At 41.9% G+C, this 16,694-nt stretch overlaps 1 protein-coding gene across 24 annotated transcripts in view; it reads right to left on the bottom strand.

Annotated features, from left to right (window-relative positions):
* The window catches only part of ADGRL3 (adhesion G protein-coupled receptor L3), a 493,463-nt gene that overhangs the window by 201,731 nt on the left and 275,038 nt on the right, over window positions 1-16,694 (bottom strand). For all 24 annotated transcript variants that reach the window (XR_011679905.1, XR_011679904.1, XM_071431603.1 and 21 more), the window contains one exon: window positions 9,188-9,297. Coding sequence is in view for 22 of the 24 variants with exons in the window: in XM_071431603.1 (XP_071287704.1) it covers window positions 9,188-9,297 (110 nt within the window). In the remaining 2 variants the exon portion in view is untranslated. The remainder of the gene's footprint in view (window positions 1-9,187; window positions 9,298-16,694) is intronic.

Below are 16,694 nucleotides of genomic sequence, written 5' to 3'. Positions count from 1 at the left end.
ATCTGGAAGGGAATTTGCTTTTGATATTGGAAGGGATAAATACCCACTGTAAATCTTTTTATGTGGGCTTGCAGAGCGGAACAGAGAAATTAAAGATAAATGAGATTAAGGCATTTTTTAAAACTACATTAGACATTTTTAAGTTACCCATGGAGTGAAAAAGGACTTTGGAGGAGGAGATTAGTTTAGGCCCTCAGCAATACATTCATCTGTGAAATCAATTGGAATAAATCTTTTTTAATCTGAATTGGTCATCATTCCACTCCCCACCCCCTCACCCCACCCACCTCCCCCCCCCCCCCCCAAAAAAAAAAGAAAAAAAGAAATAAAAAGACACACCTTGAAAGCCTTTTAGAACATTTCTGCATAGTCTGGCAATCAGCCCAGGTAAATGACATGCCATGACTACTTTTAGATAAGAAACCTCTGGAAATAAGTTGCAGGATTTTGTTTGGTGTTTTGTTTTTCAAAAGGATACCCTGGGGAAGGCCCTTTTGCCTTAGTCTTGACAATTCCTCCAATTTTACTCCTTCTGGAAACAGAAGCTAAAAAAATCAAATGCTATGCAAGTCTATGTTTGTCTCCTTTGCCAGAGTTGAGGTGCATACAACCACAGTGGTTTCATGCAGGCTGATATTGTTAAGAGTTGACTGGAAATGTTGTTAGGAAGAAAAGTGGAGGAAATGAGGGAAAGAAGTAATACATTCAGATGTATTTGGCTCTCTTCCTGGGAGCCCTTTTAATATAAAGAAACTCAACGAAGTTGTATTTTTAGATCTGGAAAGATGCGTTTTCGTCTTTCACACACTAAAGGGATTTGCCTTAATATACTCAAATTTCCCCCCTCCCTCCTCCTCCCTCATGTGCTAGAAGAAATGAACTTCAATCCTCAACTTAGCCACTGGATACACATATTCTGTTCTCCCTGTTGGCCAGAATAAAACCCAATAAATGTATTTCATTTCTTTTGTGGATTTATAATAGCACCTGGCAAGGATGGTCTTAATCTCCTTACACTGCTTGCACCAATGAAAGAAACCTTTGCAATACTTCTTGTAAGAGAAATTAAAGGAAAATAGGAATAAAACCTGGAAATATAAATATTATTTCCATGAAGATCTGTTATAAAATATATGAAATCCATATCAATATCTCCAGAGGGTGCTTGGCATAATACCACAATTTTGGCAATGGCTTATTAAAAATAGAAAGAAATATATATTTCCCTAAATGATGACAGAGTTGTTCAGAGACAATTGGGAAGTGTGGGTTCATGCTTAGGCAGCAAATTGGTGGCAAATATCCACAAGTGTCACGTCAGAAAGAATTGAGAAACACAGCTTGGTATAGATGACTTAAAGCCAGTGGGGTTCTTCCCACTGGTGCTCCAGAAAAGGGTTTGCAGGGGTCAGGCTGCTATGTTTTGTCAGCATCTTTATTAAGGTACAAATCTATTTCAAGCACAGATCTATTTCAGACACTACAAAGATGCTTCACTATTTAGATAAGGAACCATGAGCTGAGAAGGTGGGAGGACTGCAGCCTATTACTTTATTGAAGAATATCCCATATTTTCCTTCTTCTTTCTATGCAGTATTGACTACAGTTCCTCTTTTGGCTGAGACAATATCAGTTATTTACTATGCTAGAAATGGGTGTGACAAAGATGAGTTTCTTGAAAAAAAGCTAATGAATTCAGCCAGCCTCAGGCTATCAGGAACCTGACCCAAAGTTTGCTGACACTCAAAGAAAGTTTCCCTGCAGCTGAATGACCTCTGATTCAGACTCAAAGGCCAAAGGCAGTCGGGCAACAGATTTAAAGATTTTAAGCACCTTTTAGTTTAAATGATTAGAATCAAACCAAACCCATACCCATACACTTTCTCACTAAAAATTCAGCTGCTATGGGTCAGTATTGAAAAGGAATAAATAGTGCATAGAAGTCACACAAGGAATTAAATTACCCTCTTACATTCATAATCTTCATAAAACAACTTATGCTACGCATCACAGTTTTCCACCTTCAACTTCCATAATAAACCAATTATAGAGGCCCTCAGGAGAACTGACAGGGCTCTATATCAAGAAAAACAGCCTATGTGAGAAACACATAACAGACCTACACTAAATTCTTTGACTTATTTAAAGTCTGGGTCTCCACAGTGCAAATTTTCTGAGAGTGAAGTGATGGTGGGGAGAGATGTGAATTTTGCCTCTTGTGCTCTACCACAGAAACCTTTTTATATTCTTTAAAAAAAAGAACCAAAACAATTTCTCCCAGCTGTACAAGCTTCAAAATATAATAAAAATATCAACAAATGTGCAATCAAGCATCATCTGAGAAGTTCATAGGTTGCCCAGGATGTACCACACTCCAGCTCTCATCCACTGCAGCATCTCAGACCTAAAGGAGATGAGCACAGCACTGTGGTGACTTTCCTGATAAAGAGAGCTTGTGCAACTCCCAAGACATATGGCAGCAAAACCTGCTGTTCATGGAGATTTCCAGAACCACTGCATGTTTTAACGACAGAATGCATCAGAGCATGGAGGCATTTCAAAACTTCAAGCCTAGAACTAGGGAGCGGCGAGCTGGTTCAGGAGGCAATCAGCTAAACACTCAGGAGAGAGCAAGGGAAAAAAATTACTTTTCACACAAAGGCTCATGCTGGCATGGGTGGAAGACGTGAAGAAGTGTCCCACTACCTAGAGGAAAGGACAGAGATGACAGGAGCCAGCAGGAGCTGGCTTTTCATGGAAGCATGCTGGAACTCAGAGATGCACCAGGTAGTGATGGCCTTCCTACTATGGAGATTACCTAACATGTATCTAACTTATTCCCACAAGAAAATCCATTATGTTCCTGCTGACAGCACACCTTCAAACCAGTCTGTATTACAGACACACTGGAAACCATCCAACTTCCTTATTTTAAGCCAAACTCATATTTAAAAATTAACCACGTTGCCATTTATTTCAGTGTGCCTTACAAAAATGCTCATTTCCCTTTGTATTAAGCTACTTAAAGTTTTCAAATACCTTTATTTCCCGAGCTCTTAGCTTTCCTTCCCTTCTTGAACATTGTGCTTTCAACTATTCAGATAGGTCAGCCTGCAGGTTTGCAAAGGCCCATAATATCAGGTTATTTTAACTAAGAGTGCTTTTCAGCAGGCTGTTGCGCAGGTGCACTCTCCCCACAAACACCCAGTAAAAGAAGACTGATAAGGGAAGCAACATATTTTTTATTTCTGCCTCTCTAAATTAAAATAATAATAATAATAAAGAAGCTAGCAAGCAAAGCTGGGAATTTCAGTGAGTACAAAAAAAAATAGGCTTTTTTGACTGCAATGCCAGGAAACTGTAAGCATTGGAAGAAAGGCAATTTGTCAGCAGGAGACAAAGATTCACTGCTCAGAAATAATCATAATGGATAGTTATGTCTGCTATTGGGTTTTTGGTTTGGGGCTTTTCTTGTTTGTTTTTTCTTTGGTTTTACTTATTCTTCCCAACCCATGCACAAAAATAATATATTTAACAAATAAAACAAAGGAGGCCTGGCTTCAGGAGGGAATTCACTCATTACTGGCCAAAATGCCAACAGTCAGGCTTAATCCCTTGGGAACATTTGCCATTTTCCCTGCTGGGCCTTGAGGGACCAAATTCTCTTGGGAGAAAACAGAAACAAAGCAAACATAAAAACCCAGGGCAAAAGAAAACAGAGAAGCTGCAACTCCATTTGTTTAACAAAACACAGCACTGCTCTCAGTGGGCAAACACTGCTTCTCTACCGATGGAGAAGGCAGCAAGAAAGCACAGAGGGAAAGCCTGGAGGCCACATAATGGCCTTACAGCACTCCAGAAATAATTAAGAACTGTATTCTTGGGAAAAGTGGTCTCATTAAACTGTTTTCAGATTGCAATTTTGTCCCATCTTCCCCCTTCTCTCTCCCTTTCTACCAGCAATCTTAGAGCAACGAAAATATCAGTTTGCTTTCCAGTGCTTGTATTCTCTTAAAAATGTCATTATTCAATTATCTGTCTATTCACTGGCCCTAAGGTCCAGCAGAGCAGATATTGTGTGCCTTCATTTAATGTTTTTAAATGCACTTCAGTCCACTTGTGATACAATAAAACTTTATTGAATTCTGTTCCCACATCACACTTACCATCCCTCACTTTTATTGATACGTGAGCCCATCTACTCTTCTATCAGCAATAAAAGGAATATTTCTAGCAAGGCTATGACCTTTTCTTCCATCACTACAGCAACTGGGAAATGTGATTTCAGGTTCCATATTTAAAAAGAAAAAAAGTCCTAAGAAAAGAAAGGATAAAATATGCTCATGTGCTGTGTGTTTGTTTTTTTTTTTTTTTTTCTCTCCCTTCCTCTTGTTAGTATTAGAGAAGAAGGAAATTCTCTGTAAGCACCAGAGATGTGTGGTGCCTTCACATTAGCTCACAGAGAAAGAAACAGAATGGAAAGAAAGAACAATTCATCCTTCCCTCGAAGCCATGAGCATTTTTCCCTGGCAAGAAACATCCCTTTGAACAGATCTCCCCAATGTTAAAAGCTGATGGAAGGCTGGTGGCCTGGGTGTGAGGCAGGTTATCATCACAGTGGGATATGCCATGCCTGAGGCACCCTCCTGCTGCTGCCATCCTTTTCATCAATGCAGCAATGGGCTTGTCCTCATTGACAAGTGTCCTTTTGGCATTTTGCCCTATCCTATAGCTTAAATTTTCCAGTTCCCTGTTTAAGAAACAGGCTGCTTCTGAAGGACAACAGTGCACAAGTTGTTCTGTGACCTCCAAAACCTAGAACCTAAAGGAACTGGGAGCTCAGGATAAACTGAAGGTAAATCTGACTCAGATACACCTAAATCCTCTTTTCAACACTGTGCTGGATCCTTGGGAGCCTGGCAAGGTTGTCTCTACAGAGAAATGAACAGAAGAAAGCATTCCAAAATACTTCTGGTGCTTTCAACTCATATCATTTTCAAAACCCAAATAAAAACTAAATGCAGACAATCCCTAAATTTTAGTCTAAGCAAGTGGGCAATACCTGCTTGCATGCTGGAATTTCCCCCTCTTCAGATCTGGACATGCTACCCATGAAGGGCAGTGCCATTGCCATGTCCTACAGAGCACATGTGCTTGAGAGAGAAAAGGGAGCCTCAATTGGGCTGTTCACTCCATTCCTCCTTCTCCAAAATACCTCCAGAACTGCTAAAACATGGATGGCTTGAGTGTCATATACATACAGAGGCAGCATTAGCAAAACCAAAGGGTGGGTTTGGGTTTCTTGTGTTATTGATAGAAAATGTGTCTGATGAGAGTGACAACCAGCTGGGCAGCTCTCCCAGCATCACTGCTCCTGCAAAACGGGGCTCTCTTGCTGGCCACTGGTCTCATGTACAGCTTTGGATAAACCACTCCTCTGCTTTCTGTGCTGGCTCATGGGTAAAACAGGAAGGCCTTTAGCACATTACAAAGGTGAAATAAGAAAAATTTTACTCCTAGATGTACTGGCACCATGACAACAGGATTGTACAAGCACCAGAAGATGATAGTGAAGTGTTTCTGCAATGAGAGTGTTGACCTAGCTTTACAAAACCACCTCCGCCACTGCTGTTCCCATTACCCATTTAACTCAGCTCTGTAAAGGGAGAAGGGCAGAGGGAAGGAATTCAGCAGGAAACAACAGAGAGCTGGATCAAGGGGACCCTCACCATGTCAGGTTTCTCATACTCACACACAGCACAAAACAGCTCAGTCACCTCTCCACAATGAAACATGTCCACAGCTCTGGCAATGGCAGACTGCAGGTTTGCAGTAGTATACCTTCAGTGGAAAACCATGGAAAATCTCTCTTGGTCAGTAATTACTAAAAGCAAATTCAATTTGAGAAAACTGGAGTAGTAAATTAAGTATTTCAGAAGAAAAGGGGCAGTACCTAAAGCAAGTCTTAAGAGAAATACCACATGCTAAGGCCTGCTCTGAGAAAGACAAAATTACTTGGATGATTTTTTTCTGATACCAAAAAAACAGGACAACTGATACCACTGAAGCTTAACAAATTAGGTCTGCTATCTTTTTACCTGCAGATATCACCTACTTTTCACTGTCAGAGGGCAACCTAAGAAGCCCAGGTGCCCTGGAATGACTGTCCATTCTAGTAGAAGGCTGCTGCTACCCAATAAAGCAACTACAGGATCAGGGATATATGAGGAGAGGACTGGGCTATCTGCATAATCATCTCTCATCTTGTCCACATGGTGAGAGTAACTGCAGGCTCATAAAACTCTCCTTGTCAGGGGTACCTAGTGAACACACAGGAATGCAGCGTGTGGGGTAATGTAAAGGAGATTTTACAATATATGAGCTACCTCATAGAGGACACTTGCATTTCCCCCATCTGAGAGGTAAGGGGGATGCTTTCCTCCAGAAAACGATATGAGCTAGTGGTGAAAGAGTTAATAAATAAATAATTAAATCTCAAGAGAAACAGACTAATGAATGGAGTTTTAAATCTTCCATATTTTTTTCTTTGGGGGAGCATACACACTAGCACTATACTGAGCACAAGTGCCTAAGGTCAGTCCTAACAACATCTGATAAGGATGACTCCCAAACCCTCTCCTCTTGAGATGCACACCCTCCCTTCTGCTGCTCTGCCAACACTTGGGTAAACCCACTCTCTGTCCATAAAGAACAAGTTGAAACTGTGAGGAATAACCCACCCAACCAGACAAAGGCAAGCTGGGATTGCACACAAGTACAACTGCCTGCTGAAATATTAATTCCTTTATGATGCAACTGAGGTGCTCCTTTAGCAGATGGCCATATGGCAGAGCCCACCACTCCCCAAAGGCTGGCTGCACAGGGGCTGAGGCATGTGGGCTCAGTGACAAGAACTGACCTCTGACAGTCAGGGCAGAAAAGAAGGAACAGATTTCATCCACCAGGCGTGGCTTTGGTCCAGACATGCCTTTGCTGACCTGCTTGCCCAGATCTGACACCTTCCCCATCAATTGGGTGACTTTCACTTATGGGACACCTGTGGGGCCCAGGTGGGGAACATCTATCTACAAAGTTCATCTGACCATTCTGAGGGAAGAAATAGAGGCAGCAACAAAGCCAGGCAGAGACTGAGGCAGGAAAAGAATAAAATGGAGCTCTAGGTTTCCCACTCCATGTCAGCACATGAAGGGACACAGTTTGCCTAAACAACCTAGCCCACTGGTGCTACACTGAATAACAAGACATGAGGATTTGACCCAAAATTTCCTAGGTAACACACAACAACAACCTCAGAAGACTGGACCCTATTTCACCATGTACCTGCCCTTTGTCTTCCCCCCCTAACTCTACTTGCAGAGGCCCCATATTTGATTCAAAAAGAAGTGGAGGAAGCAGCCATCAAAGCTCCTACCTTAATTGCAAAAGCAGCATGTCAGTTGTCATCCTTCTCCTCCCTACATTCAGATCATTAAAAAACACTCAATCCCTACTGTACATTTATTACTGAGCAACCTCTCACAAGAGTTATTCTACTTCTTATACACAGGGCCAATTAACACTTTGGGGTATAATACTGACATATTGCCTTTCTCACAAGGCACCACTATTCCTCTTTGTTTTATGTGCAACAAAGGCTGTGGAGGGGTACCAGGTAATGACTACTGCTTTACCAGCCCAGTCTCTGGAGGGAACAGCATACCCTCATGAAAATCATAAATCACAGGGAAATACAACCTGCTGTGATAAGTTGAAACCAATCTTCCCTAACCCCTTCAATGCACAGCGTTGCTTCTGAAATGAAAAGCCTCATTTAGAGTGGAATAACTCTAAACTATAATTTGGAGTATATTCTGCTTCATAGGGTAGATCCTAAGCCCTGATGTCAATCTTTCCATGAGTTTAATAGCTCACCCCATAAAAAGTATTCCATCGCCGCATTTAGAAGCTTCACAGTTTTGTTTAGAAAAATCAAATATGGACACACTGAGACTGCTGCCAGCAGAGTATCTGAGTCCCTCGACAGAGAGGTCCCCTCTACTCAGAGAGGTGGTCCTGGAGTTTCACAGAAACCAAAGACCACACAGTCATTCCAGGCTGTGGCAGCAGGCAGGTGGCCACCTCCTGCCTGGGGGATGGGGACCACCCCAGGGGCTGTAAGCTCTGGTTTCCCCTCTGGACAGGGTGCCTGCCATTGCTCAGCCACGGCTGCTCTCCTGCAGCCCATGCTTCAGGCAACAAAGATGGTCTCACTCCTCGAGCCAAACTCTGATGCCTCCTGCTGCTCTCTCAGTACAACACTGTGGGTTGAAAGCATACACTGCCATACCTGCTTTATTATTTTGAGAGGTGTGCTACAATAAGCTTTGGCCTGCTCAAACAGAAAACCTGGAAATGGTGCTGTTATTCATCACTCAGCTCTCTAACACTGCTAATAAAAAGTGCACTTCTCGTATTATCATTGCCATTTCCTTCTTCAGGTACGCCCTTTTTGGCAGTAGGGCCTTACCTGCATGTAACAAATTTGGTTTCTACAGAAAGCAAATTCTGAGGTACACAACTTTTTGTAGCTCTGAATTTCCCACTTGGCACATATTGCTGTCATCTCAGGTGACTGGCTTTCTACCCTCAAAAATTCAGTCTAAATGGCTTGCCTGTAATTTGCCTTTGTAACTTTGGAAGCTTATAAATTAGTATTTTTCTACCATGAAACATCAAATTACCCAAAACAATAGCTTCCTACCTCCTTGGTGACACAATACTGTATTTAAGGCACTTATCAAATGCCACCAATTACATGGACATAGGTCAGTCAAAGCACACTGCTGTATGAGTACAAGCATAAACCTCTGCAAAGAGAAGCTGTAAGCCAGCAATAGTGCTTCAGTCCTCTGGTCTGCTTTCTCTAATAGGATTTCCCAAGTGTTTTCCAAAAGATGATATGTCACTGTTACGCTGTACAACACGGGAGACATTATTAGGATATTTTTAACCTAAGCACAAACCTGACACAGAGAACCATTTTTCATATCTTATCAGCTCAGTCTCATATGATGCACATGGGCTGCTTTACTCTCCCTTGAGCAACAAGGGACAAGCTCAAGGCTGTCCCAATCTCCACAATAAATCTCTACTGAAATAACAAGTGCAAATACATCAGGATACATACTGTAAGGGACACACTCATACTGCACTTCCAGGTACTTGTACGTCCCAGGGCACGGGTCTGGAAACACATCGGGGCCGGCAACAACCGCACACTGGGTCCGATTACTGCATCTGGAAAGCAACAGAGATGAGAGTCAGAAAACACACCAGACAGAAGGACAGGTCAAGAAGCTGAGTGGCCCCTGAAGTGTCAAAAAGATGCAGGAGCCAGGACTCCAGCATCCCCTGGGGAAGCTCAGCAGTGAGCACGCAGAGGCTGATGGCAAACACCGACATCTTCATCAGCTTATTATCAAAAGAGAAGAGGCATGGTGGCACAACCCTTCCCCTCCAGGAGGTATTTCTTTAATACCAGCATCCTCACAAATAAAATGCAAGGACTAAACCAACAACAGCAGCAAAAATAATCATTGCATGTTTTATAGCAGACATAACAATATGTTTTGCAACATTTTTATAAAGTGTTCTCACAAAACCAGTTATCTTGTATAACACTCCTTAAGCCAAAGCAAAGACTAGAAACAGCAACACTTGAGTGGGAGGGGAAAAAAAATCACCAAATAAGCTGTCTAAAAACCAAAACAATGTTTTCATACAAGTCCTGTTAGAGAAACTTCCCAGACTGATCATTCACAAGACAACACCCTTGCATTAGGCACAAATGGCTAAGCTTTATTCCATCATTCTGCCCAGCATGGATGCACCCCCCGAAATGCGGTACTTTTTCCAAAAAGCTTGTTCTCCATGAAGAAGATACAGAAGGAACTGACCCTGCCTGCTGCAGTGAGTATCTTTCAGCTTAAGAGCACACACACAGAGGTTGGGTTCTGCAAGATGCTATTCTTGAGGCATATACAGGTCCATGGGTGACTGACTTGTGCATGTGTAGAAATCCACATTCGCCTCTGATTTCATGGGATGGGACAAACACCTCTGATGTACAATTGGTGATGCAAACAGTGATTCTACAGAGAAAAATAATCTGCTTCTTTGTTTGTTTAAATAAAAAAAATGTTAAAGAAAAAGAGAGAGATATTATTAGTCTTGGATTTTTCTGCTTTTGCATGCCAGAAAGAGACCTCCTAAGGGCTAGACCACTGCATCTATTTTCTTAAAGATTCTGCCTCCTCTGACATGAAATGGGACCCCTAACCCTGCTGCTCTCCTGGCAGAAACTGTAACATCCAGCACAGAATTCATTTAGGTCTGCAGTGGAAATGCTTTGCCTTTACCTGAAGCTAAAGTTTGTCAGCCTTAATGCGGATTTTATTTGAGCCTGTAAATTAAAATTGATTCATTAGCAATTGCCTTAAGCTCCATAACTTCTTTAATTTTATGGAAAGAATAATAAGAGCGGATACGCTTGCTCATCAGGCTGTTTTGCTGGATACCAGATAATCCAGAGGGCTGGGACATTCTCCTGCTTTCTAGCTGAAAGACAACAGTTATCACAGCAAGTGACTAGTTTTGTTATATAGACAGAAAAATAATTTCCTTAACAAAAAAGATAACTGTCCTCACCCATGCTGGGCTATCACAGGTAGCTCAGACCATGCAAGTGGGCAGTTTTCCAGGAGAGGCTTTGAACATCATCCAGAATTTCACTTTCAACAAAAATCCTTTACTGGGCTCAATGTGCCTTTCAAAAAGCAATTTCACTGGTCTAATCAATAGTCTTCCTGGCTGAAGGGACAGCACTGGCCACATTACACAGAATAACAGCAATGGATCAAAGATACCTTTCAAAATCATGAGTAAAGATCCAGAATGAGGAGGAATTGGAGGTGGAGGAAGGAACAAGCACATTTAGGGCTCATCTATGTTGTGTTTTCTTTGTGTTTGCAAGGAAGCATTTGCTATGAGTGGTCAAGCATTTCCTTGTGGTCCTTTCTTTTTAATGCAAGAACTTGGATACATAAAACAGAAGTGAAAACACAACCTGAAAAGTTGTATGTGAACAGCACAGGTTTTAACCTCCTCAAATGCATGCTACCTTCTGCAATATCACCAAAGAGACTAAAAGCTTCATGATACAAGGGTTTGAATGGGGAATGCAGGATGCACAGAAATGCAGAAGCTTTTCCCCCCAACTCTATGACATCCTGAAGCCCCCCTACACTTTCCTGGATAGGGGGATGGCAAAGCCTACCAAGCACAGGAACTTTCAAAGAAGGTGAGATCAAATGATCAGTGCCACCTTGGGGAGGAAACACAGAAAACCAAATGAAAAACTCTCAAATAAAATCACAAATACTGTGTGGTGTCAGTAACTCACAAAATTAACTAAAAAAGCGGTCATATTAAAAATAAACAAATAAACAAAAAAACAAAACAAGAAAAAAGCAGAACAAAAAAACCCGCCCAAACCAAAAAATAAACCCCAAAATGAAAACCAGGAGAACTCAACCTCCTCTCTTTTTCACAGTCCTTTCCTATGGGCAGCAAAACTGAACCTGGCACTCGGCATTTTGAGCTTCTTTTTATCATCCCAGGGTGAAACACACAGGTTTCTCATTCCAGCACATTTAAGGGATGATGACAATTTACACTAAAAACCATAGGAAAAAACCTAATGCCTGTTCAATGAACTATTACTGTCAGACATCAGGCTATGGAAATTTAAGGGGAGAAAGACGTAAAAACCACTCATCATTAAAGCTCTGGTTGCTCTGCTTTTGCTCATGTATTTTATCCCTTTTACAACAGCTTCTTGGTCCCTTCAGCTTTGTCATATTTCTTTCCAGACAGATTAAAGGCCCAGGTGACACTAAGTGACATGCAAAAAGTGACACAGGAAAGGAGATGTGTAAAAGATGATGAATCTGTAGCCTTGAAAATGACAGGGAGAAAACCCATAATGTATTCCTGCTATACTCCATTTCCAGCAAACCAGGCCATGAGCTCTTCCTTGTAAATCACAGGATTTTACATGGAATCTTGGGATTTCCTGGCACCTGGGTCTTGGCAATATTGGCAATACTTGAGCCAAACCCCTGCAAGTTGTGAGGCTTAGCTCTGGGTACTGTCTGGCACTGCCCACCCCACTCCATTCCCCCTCCCTTCAGTTTTATTTTTTCTCTCCTTTCTTGAAGGAAGATCTTTGCCAGCTCCTGGAGGTACAGTTTGCAATGAGAACCAGCACTGCAGCAGCTGGAATGAAGCTGCTAAGTATGAATCTGTCTCCACTACTGGGCAATCACAGAAACACCTCCCCTAGCTATACAGGAGCTCTGCATCACACTGGATTTATCTCCAAGAGTGCAGGAGCAGCTTACATTGCTGGCTTTAGAATAACTTTAGCATAACCCCAGAAAACTACAGTCACCTTTTTCACACCCATCTACATCTCTTACTACTGCCTTTACACAAGCACCTCTTATTTCTAGCACTGATTCAACAACTCCTTCAAAGAAAACCACTTTCCTTTCCCCATCATTGCCCTCAAGCTACAACTTTTCCACACAATTCTTGGCCTCTTGGGGTATTTCCTCATTCTCCATATGTTCTGATGCCAGGCAAACAAGAGAACTGTGAGAGGACTCTGTGAATTTAGGGGACCAGATAGACAATTTTATGCTCTTAAAAAACCAGCTTCCATTATATTAGTTTGTCCAGCATTTTAAAGACAAATGTTCTGAAGACACAAGAGAACTGAAGTAGCCCCTCAAGTGGTTTAAGTTCACCTTGTTGTTTGTTATTATGAAATCTGACAAGAAATTTATAGTCATCTTTTTGTGTGTGTGTTGGTTTGTTTTATGCATCATTCCTCTTTCCCTGTTATGTCCTGAAGTGCAAGGTGGCACATGAATAAAGACACTGCTTCTCAAAGACCCTCTCCACGTCTTGGGCCACCTCCATAATTGCTGCTGGGATTTGTGGACACTTGCCCTGAACCAAGAGTGTCCACTCAGCTCAGCAAGATCAACCAAGAGACCAGAAACCAAAGCAAAACCCAAGATCAGCATTTTCAGCCCAACTTGAGACACCAATTCCTGTCTGTTCCCCTATGTTCAGGAAAAGAGAATACTCCAAACTCTCCTAGAAGTCAGTCCAAGGTACTTGGCAGCCTTCAACCATCCATCATCTCATAAACATAAGTTCATGTTATTCACATCTATGTTTTGGAGAGGAAAAAATCACTCTACTGGGAAAATGCAAATTGTTGCAGTTGCAAGATTATTTAAAAAAAGAGACAAAAAACCAAAACAAAAACATAAAACAAAAACAAACAAACAAACAAAACAAAAAACCACAACAGAAACAAAGCAAAAAAAAAATGGAGAGGGGATTCTCTATGCATTCCTTCCAGCTGTATTTATTCCTACTTGTTAAGATCCCCATTTTCTCTTTCTATCTGGATATGTGGAAAAGTATTTAATCTAGAAGCGAGGTGTCAATCCACTGTAACAAATACACCATAACAGAAAACATGGATTATTTTTGCAGAACTTCTCCCAGTTCCAGTGGAAAACGACTTTCAGGAGTTTTAATGTGAAACAGGAATAGTATTTCATTTGTCATTTGTTTTGCATTTATAGCAGTGGGACTGAAGGAAACATTAGAGTTCAGGACCAGCTGCAGGGCTCAACTCTGCTTGCAACTCTCTGTTCAGACTTTAACTAAAAACAACACCAAAACTTCATTCCCCTTCAGCAAACTTCCATTTCTTCTCCCTGGAAATATTTTTATGATTTGTAAGTGACAAGGTCATCTTGTGACAATGAAACAGAAACACTTGAGATGTAAACAGCTGCTTATTCCTGCTGTGATATCTTTAATTTTTTTTTTTCAATGCTGACACTGTTAATATGTTTAGCAAGAGATCAAGAAAGGGGAAAAAAAAAGTTTGGCAGTTTATTTTCAGGCTTTCCAGAAACCTTGAAAGCATAGAGATGTCAACAACATCAGGGTAGACGTGTCTGGGGCAATATGTTTGTCAGAACAAAAATGCAAAGGCAGCATAAAATAAAAGATCAATTCCAAACAAAAGCCTTTCAGCATTAATCATGGCAGGTGCAATACCAGCAAGTCTCCTAACTCCCCACCTAGGAGGGACCAGACAATAAAAGCAAGTGCCTAAACCCTGGAGGCAGGCACCTGCTGTGCTAGGGACATCAGCAGAAGAGCAATGAGAATCCATGCCCAGCTCCACCACAAGCCTTGATGCTCAAATATTGATTTCATCCCAACACACCCTCCTTCTCCTCATCCTCCAGAGACAAGCCCTTCAGAGATGAAACAACCATTTCTGCAACACAGAAGCTCCTGTGAACCTGGCACCGTGGAAGCTACTACCTGGGGAAGCCACCTGCCTCCTCTGAATCCACAGATTGTCAGAGTCCAAACTGGGTGTTAAACACCCCGAGGATGGCAAAACTTCACATCCACAAACTTGGATGTACAGGGCATGTACTGAGCTGCCACATCCAGCCCATGCTCTGCTAACACACCCTGCTCATAGCTGTGCTACCCTCCACCTAGAGCAGCTTCCAACAAGGAAGCTTAATGCCCATGTGTGCCAACCAAACCACTCACCTGTGTTTCGTGAGCACTGGCTGCCAAAATAACAAGGCACTCTTTCTCCCTGCCCTCAGCTGAAACACCTACTTTACACAGACTTTATTTTTTTCTGCAAAGACAAGGCAGCCATCGTGTGCCCAGGCACGCTAATATAGCCAAGACATCAATATCTAAGCCTCTTCCTCAAGGTCTATTATGCTTTTCTAATGGTTTTACAGTAACAGACAGACTTAATTCGTTATCCTTCATGGCAATGCTGCAAGACATTCTTTTCCTTCCCTGGAACACAAAAATCTCCTCTCTGGATGAGTGCTTTAAGAAAGAGGCTGTCACAGCAAATAAGTCAGCCAGGAGTGTGTTCTCCCCTGTCAATATATGATATTTCCAAATTAGCCCTTTAGGAAGAACCTAGAAAAAAAAAGAAAAGAAAAAAAAAAGCCCTGGAGAAAGTAAACAGGAAGCAAAGAGAAATATCACTAAAAAGTGGAGCTCTCATGATGGGTTGGAAATAAGGGGTAAAGGAAAAAAAAAAAGGCAAGCAGAAAAGGGAGGCAGTTGAGAACAGAACTGTAAGCCCCTAGAAAAGACTTGGGTTCAGCACATTTGCTTTTGGTAATATGCTGCACAAAAGCAAAGCTAAATCCCCCACCTGTTTAGCTTCCTGAAACAAAGAATTCCTCAACAGAATCTTTTTCTGCCTCTGCAAAACCTTAAAAGCAAAGCATCTAATGACAGGGAGATGAAAATCCAGTTTCTCTAGCATTTTTTTCATTATGAATGGGCCTTTTTATTGATCTTTCAGAGCACTGAGAGGCTGGCTTTCCAACCTCTGCTGCGATATAATTATCTGCGGTGTTTAATGCTAGCACAGACGAGTCCCACTACACAGTGCATTTTGTTGTTTTATTGACAGGTTTTAATTATCCAGGTGCTAGAGCTGTCAGATAGGCTGCTTCTTATGTGATCAAACTAATACAGGATGAGGCAGAGCACTCTAATTGCAGCCTCACCTAGTGCCTCTGTGCAGAAATGCCAACAAGATACATTTAAACTGCTATGATTATTGTAAAATCTTATAAAGTTTGATGGGAAAAGGAGTTCTCTTTCTATAGCTCCAACCTATTTAATTCCCCTTGTTATTATAGTATATTGAACAAAGGAAAATTGAAGGAAAACAAGCCTCCAAAACCACCCCAAAACCCCAGCCAGCAAAACACCAGAAAAATCTTGCAGAGCCAAACCAAATATGAGCTGCAAAGGTCACCAAAGGGACTACCTTGATATGTTATAGAGAGCCTGGGAGCAAGAAGGAAAACAGGTCCTGGAAATAAATTAAATAGCAGTTTTACAGACTAAAAACCAAAAAAGTAATTGCAGTGTTTCAACTCATTGATAAGGCCCTTAAAATTTAACAAGAAGCATTTAATAGCAAATTCACAAGATTTAAGACTTTTTAATAAAAATTTGGGGCACCCCTGGACATGGTTTATCTGCTGAGCTGCCAGGGACACCTCAGGCCAGTAATCTGAGGTCTAGGGCAGGACCTGCCAGCGGGGATGATGTGATTCATCATCAACCTCCAAATGAGAGTTCTCCCAAGCAACAAAAGCTTTTCCTCTGTGCTTCATCATGTAATGTCTTCTACATTCTATAGTTTCCTTGGATTTCTTTTGCCCATCTCCTTGCAATTAGCACAGTGAGGGGAGGAGGTGGAGTCCCCAAAGGCAATGAATGTGCAGGGCAACAGGTGAGCTTGGCCAAGCGCCCTGTGCCCACGTGCAGCAGCCCTGCAGCTACAGGAAACGGGGCTGGTGAGAGAGACTCTCATCCTTAAAGCAACAACAGCAAAACAGCAACGTGCCCCAGCCATTGGGTGTATTTGGACAAACAGTTTGGGTCAGCATGGAAAACAGATCTGCACTGAGCACATCTCAAGCAGTCACGGTGCTGCTCCAGCTGCGGGGAGATGAGGACACAAGCACGGCCAG

The sequence above is a fragment of the Agelaius tricolor genome, unplaced genomic scaffold (genome assembly GCF_023055355.1).
Source record: "Agelaius tricolor isolate 1412-34295 unplaced genomic scaffold, bAgeTri1.0.p SCAF_8, whole genome shotgun sequence".
In the NCBI taxonomy this organism is placed as follows: domain Eukaryota; kingdom Metazoa; phylum Chordata; class Aves; order Passeriformes; family Icteridae; genus Agelaius; species Agelaius tricolor.
This window is presented reverse-complemented; position numbering and strand designations above follow the sequence as displayed.